The 6,508-nt window shown below is 35.0% G+C and overlaps 1 protein-coding gene across 1 annotated transcript; it reads right to left on the bottom strand.

The window, feature by feature from the left end:
* Positions 1-3,264: 3,264 nt before the first annotated feature.
* On the bottom strand, positions 3,265-5,664 carry olig2 (oligodendrocyte lineage transcription factor 2). The gene is made up of 2 exons (XM_088607701.1): positions 5,517-5,664; positions 3,265-5,133 (listed from the first exon to the last, which is right to left on the bottom strand). The coding sequence occupies exon 2, from the start codon at positions 5,103-5,105 to the stop codon at positions 4,305-4,307; it is 801 nt and encodes a 266-aa protein (XP_088463827.1). The 5' UTR covers positions 5,106-5,133; positions 5,517-5,664; the 3' UTR covers positions 3,265-4,304.
* Between the last annotated feature and the right edge of the window lie 844 nt (positions 5,665-6,508).

The following is a 6,508-nucleotide window of genomic DNA, read 5'->3' as shown; positions in this document are numbered from 1 at the left end:
CATATGCAAGATAAGCATATACAAATCATCATCATTCTTTTCTGCCCTTAATTGTTCAAGACATCTTTAGAGTAAAACTGAATGCAATTATCTCTGGTTCAAACTCGCCTCCTATCAGAATTTGTCTGTGTTTTAAATCAAGATCAAATTAGTAATTTAATTTTTATGCATATTTCTCATGAAAATAAAACTCTAAATTTGCACTTTAAAATACAACATTTTTTTAACATATTACAAGATCAGGAAACCATTAAATTCACAATACAAATGTTTCATACTGTATATACTATTTCTTCTAATGTAGTAGTGTTAAAAAAAAATCCTCTGGAAACTCATTTTTCATTCCAATTCTCTGTTCATTAAGTTCAAATGCAGTAATTTAAAACATGCACTTGATTCAAGTACAATATCTCTGAAACATCACTGAGTTTCAACAGGACTATGTTTCATCAGTCATTCATTCATTTCAGAGCACGAAAGTTAGTTGGGAGGAATTTGGAAAACCAATCCAAGTTGTTGCCTTCATCCCTTATTTGATCATTGTGTACAGCCAAACCACAATAAAAGGAAGTAATGGCTCCAGTTACCTGCTTATCATCCTATTAGTACAACAGGATTACTACATGCTCTCTCCACCCACCTGCCCCTCCCTCTCACACCTGTTAATGTGAGTAAATCTTAGTCCCCAGGGACATAGAGTGGGCAGTCTCTATTGAGACAGCAGCCAGGAATAATATAGCCTGGGGCCCCTGTCTATCTCTCTCTCTGTCTCTGGGTTTGAATTGCTCCAGCTGTCAAGGTGCTAATTACAGACTCTAATAGCAGCTAAAGAACCTTTCCTAATGACTCCACTGCCCCACGTGTCCCTGTGCTGGCTCAAACACCCCTCCAAAAAATAAGTTTTATCTGGGTAATTGTTTAAAAAAATAACCACTGTAAGTGTTTTAGTCTCCACAGATGGACAGAAAGGACTACTAAAACTTTGTAACATAGACGTGGAGCATACTCCTTATTTGAGCTACTGTGGAATTGCAAATAACACAAGAAGTAAGAACAGAATGCTTTACCACTGTTTTATTTTTTGAGAGTGAGAATTGCTACCCTGAATTTTAATTTATACAAATCATATACTGCTAAAGTTCTTTTTTCAGTTTTGTATCTCAATCTGTCTTGCAGCCTATTGTAGTTTTTTATTAATTAAATTAAAAAGTAGTCTGGGAGATACCTTTTTAAAAGGCAATAGTTGGTAGCAGAATAATTTTGAGAATTACACAAAAAAGCTTAACTGAAACTATGGCAGGAGTGTATTGTATTACACTACAGTAATAATGGAATACTGCATCATTCATATTTCCCAATAGACTTTTATATCACATGTAAAAATATTTAATATTATCTCATGTACTGATAATGATAACTTTAATCTGTTAGGCTTTTAGCACAGTTTGTCTATTTTTCAGTTCAGTAACAGTTGCATCTCTGTTTTCCACAGTTTCGTTTCTTAGCTACACTAAAAAATAAAAAAGGGGATTTAAGTAGTAGTTTTGGAAAAATTAGAAACATGAATTGTGTGGAGCAGGGATATCCTTCATGTTGCCAGTGGATAAAATGTTTCTGCATCATCATTTCAAAAGCCTGTATAACTGAAAACCAATTAGACATTTTTTTATTATAAATATGGGTGTTATACCAAAAATGCGGTTGGCAATGATACTATAACTACAACAGATATGGTACGTAAAGTAACTGTTATGCTGAACGGAATTCTGTACCCCATCTGGATTGTTGCTGTGCTGTGCTGTAGGTAGTATGTTTTTATAAATAATGTTTAGAAACTTTGAAAAAAGACTGACAAGTGATGTAATTTAAATAATGCTGAATAAAAGGAAGAGTTTGTTATTATTATTTCTTATCCTTATTATCTTATTATTATGTCTACGGTTCAGTCTTCATGTTTTGAAATAATTTTCACTTGTAATCGTGAAAGAAAATCTTAGTAATAAGTATTAGTAATAAGATGGTAGTCATTCCACATGTGTTTTCGCATGATTGAGTATTTTTGTCCTATTGTATATCTGTTTCGATATGTCTGCTTAATCCGAAGCTAATTTTAGAATCGTCGTTTTAAACACATTCTGTTTTCATTGATTAACACAAAAAACGTAAATTTTCGGAGTTGTTATTATCTGTGTTTATCAGAGGGATGGTGTTCTCATCTTTTGTACGTTTATTATTATTATTATTATTATTATTATTATTATTATTATTATTATTATTATTATTATTATTATTATTAAAAAAGGAGAACGATAAAAGCGCATCAAGGTTGTCCACAAACTGTATAACTTATAATTCTACCGAGAAGAAGACGATGGTTGTTGTTACAGAGAAGCACAAATATACTGAACCATATACAGTACCTGATAACAATTGTTTTAATTCATATTCTGTGGGTTAATTCCTGTGTTAGGAATCCGTCTCCTCTATTAGATCAGCCTAGAAGTGTCAAAGCAACAGAGAAAGCAAGAACGAATTTAAAGTTGTATTCGTTTTCAGCGGATTTTTGTTCGGTATTAATCAGCAGATCGAGTGTAGTTTAAGTTGAGAATGCAAGTGGTTTTTTTTTCTTAACAACATTTAACAACATATTTTGATGTTTACTAAACTGTTGTATTTTCATTTCCATTTATTAGAAGAATCCAATTGAAATCTGTGAATTAGAAAATTATATTAAATTAGATATCATAACTCGATCTCTTCGTTTTTATTCTCTTAAATAATAAGAAGAAGAAGAAGAAGAAGAAGAAGATATTGTTAGAAGGGAAATACTTATAGCCAAGATGCACCCTAGACAATGTGCTAACATGAAACTTTTTACTGTTTTCAGTAACGTTGGGATCATTCAGGTTAGCTCAAATGGGAAAATCAGTCTCTTAATGTTTTTTTAGAACAAATAATGACTAATGGAAAGAAAATAAAAAAGAATTACGTTCTTGTCAGGTCTGATCATATCAGATAGCGATTAGTCCTGTGTAAATATAAGGTTATAGTGTGCTCTTTTAAGTTGTACTGAATATTTAACCTAAAAGCAAAATCAATATTTAGCAGAAACGTCATTTTGAAAGGTAAGATAGTAGAAATTAAAGAGAAAACTCTGTCTAGCTTTCTGTCAGATGTAAGGAACGTGTTCATTAAGATTACGCCATTCGTTAACGATATAAAAAAACAAACTTCAACCGGACAAATAAAAACCAATGCATACAAAAAACTTTAATTTTTTTTTATTTAAAATCGCAACACTTCATCACTCATTTAAAGTCCCAGTGAAATAATAAATATTATTTAGCACTTTTTATAAAAAATAAAGAGGCGGTAATTCTTTTTGACTGGCAGTGAAAATGGACTGCTTTACAAACACTAAACGGGTCAAATACTGTGTTGACAACAGTCAAGCAGTGTACTTGAATGCGTTTTATCTTAATAATGACAAAATAATAAAAAAGAAAAACAAGATGGTATACTTGATACAAACGTTAACAAAGCAAACTAATTAGCAGAGACACAAAGGAAATACATTCCATTGCAGCAAAAGTAACGTAAAAGTTATTTAATACAAATTAGATTCCATTGTATTTTCGTTTGAGTTCTGTTTCTATACCTATATTTACATATAATTAGATTTTCTTAAAGAACTGTAAGGGAAACAGTGGTGTGTTACAAGGAATAAAGTGAACTATTTGCGTTTACCAAAATATTCATTTACAATTGTGTGTTTTTTCAAGTACTTATTCAAATTCGACGTACTGTAGTCGATATTTGAACATGCATGAAAAACTTTCTGAAAGAAAACAATAATTGCACAAGTAGTCCAAAAGATGAAAAAAAAAACATCTTAGTGTTGTCTTCTACAGTATAAGCCTGTAAGCATAGAGCTATTTTTCTTCTATTAAAATTCCTATTGAAGTTTATAAAATAAGGTAGTCAAATTAAAGTGAATTCTACTTATATAATATAATCGGTTATATATTTTTTCTCTTCGCCAAAACATTGATTTAGAACACGAATGGACGTCGATATTGGAAAAAAAAAAGAAAAAAAGTGATGTTAGGAAATTTCAATTAATAATCAAGCCCCTGGAATCTGTACTACTGTACATACAAATCTTAACAAGAAAATAAACTACAAGTTTCAAGACCAGATCAAACGTCTATGTTGTACGTCTCGATGTAGACGTGAAACACCAGTGAGTAGCCTGCGAAAGTACAAACAGCTATCAACAAGTTCGCATCTTACTGAATATCAAGTCATTTAGTGTCAGTAGTTAGCCTTGGCATGCTCACTGAGGTCATGCTGGAGACGTGCGGAGGAGGCACTTGACACATGCTACACGGACAAGGCATTCCAGCTCCCCAGTGCTGAAAACTACTACCCAGGGGTCCTGCGGCGGCTGAAGGAGATTTCAGGAGTCCGTGATGAGGTCTAACTGAGGTCACCGCCGAGATACTGGGTCCGGAGAGAGATGCGGTTGAAACGGCTGGCGGGATAATGGAATGATGAACAGGATGAGATGCGTGAGAAGCAGGGTGCCCTGGTAGAGGTCCCGTGTGTGCCATAGTTCCGCAAGCTGAAGGATGAAAACCGCTGTGGTGACCCCCGTATATTTCACTGACGAGCCTTTTCATTTCTTCCAGGGAGTTACTCAGCATTAGGATATAATTTCTCGCCAGGAGAAGTGTGGCAATCTTGGAAAGCTTTCGCACAGAAGGACCGTGCGCGTAAGGCATTACTTCTCGGAGCCCGTCCATGGCGATGTTAAGGTCGTGCATTCTCTTTCTCTCCCGGCTGTTGATCTTCAGCCTCATTTGCTGCAATTCGGACTCTGAGAGAAGCTTTCGATCTTTCTTCGATAACATTTTCAAGGTGCACCCGTCCTCGACGGGACTTGTAGCAGACCGGACTTCTGCATTTAACTCCGGTGGAGAGTCGCTCTGTGTGGAGGATACAGTGCCCGAAAAGCCGGCAGTTTTTCTGACTGTGGATAGAAAAATATCATCCACCTCAGGAGACGATGGCCTGCTTGACACTAAACTGGCATCAGATTCCATTTTCTTAGATTTCAGTTCACCTTAGTTCCTAAGGAAATAAAGAAGGAGTTTAGCAAACAAGCAGACGTAGAAACTACTTTTTTGGAGGGCAGGAGGTGATAATTGTTATATCCTTGAAATACTGTAATATGTAAATACGGTACTGAACACACGTGTTCTAAAGCCTCACTTTATATATTTTGCAAAAAAATCTTTACAACTAAAACTTTATGGTATTTTGACTTCAAACTGAATTTAAATGAAGAAAGACCGTAACTACAGTGAAAAAAAAATGTTGTTACTATCCTATCTGTGATACTAAATGTAAATAACGAAGTTATAGCGCGCATTTTTTTTAATTTCTTGTTAATATTAGATTTTTAGGTCCTAAAATAAGTTCAGTTGTATTTGTGTGGCAAGTGAAAAACTTACCGAAGGCAATGCTGATACACACAGAAAGTGTTAAAGTTCCCCTTGTTACCTCCACTTAGTGGTGTCAGCCTATTAACCACTTTGGTCATTACAGCTGCTTTTTATAGTAAACTCGAGAATGAGGGCAAGTCTAGGGACAATGTTATTGTCTCTAATGCCGAGGCTGATGGACCAATAAGCTACTGCTAACTGGAAAAGAGAGGGGGTGGGAGCTTTGAATCTGATGTCATTACAAAGAACTAAAGCTCAATGAATTGAATACTACACACTCTGCCAGTGGTGTTGGTTTGCAGGGGACCAGATTTCTAGACCAGGCAACACACACAACAATAATGATGATGAAACACGTTTTACAATTTGTTGTTTTTCTTGGTAATAATCAGTTCCTTTCTAGCAATTACATTACAGAGAAAGAAATTATTCAGCTCTACCATATATGTCATATAAGTTTAGAAACCGAAAGGGTGCGGTATAATAGTTCGTTGAACAGTGTGGAGTTTTATATAAGAAGGAGCTAAACAGCACTTGAAATGAGAAGTGAAATGTGTGGTGTAACTGCGAAAGGACAGTCTTTGTGAAGAGCAGAGACAATAAGATCTTGTATTTTGAAGATTTAGTGTCTTACATCTGAGCCTGTATCCAACTGCGCGAGAGTCACTGTACGCCATCATTTCTACTGGTGAACCGAGTTATTATGTAACACTACTAACTAAAGAACCAGCATCCCAGCGCAGTCCTGCAATGGAATAAACACGATGCTTTGCGCTGCAATATTTTTGTATAGGCCGTTCCCCCTGTCTGACTGTTGGGGCGGTTAATTTGCTGATTGGAGTTTTGTTAATATGCTTTTTATTGTTTTAACCCGAAGCCCCTCCTGTGTTACACAGCTGACAGCTTAAGCTTTCAAATCAGCCGTTAAAATGCGTTTTAAACATCAATAAATGAAGCGTATAAAATCGGTTTTTAACGGTTATGTTCCGAAACATTTCAAT

Source organism: Lepisosteus platostomus, chromosome 2 (assembly GCF_059453375.1).
Source record: "Lepisosteus platostomus isolate fLepPlt1 chromosome 2, fLepPlt1.hap1, whole genome shotgun sequence".
NCBI lineage: Eukaryota > Metazoa > Chordata > Actinopteri > Semionotiformes > Lepisosteidae > Lepisosteus > Lepisosteus platostomus.
The sequence above is the reverse complement of the archived record's forward strand: the minus strand, read 5'-3'. Positions and strand labels throughout refer to the sequence as shown.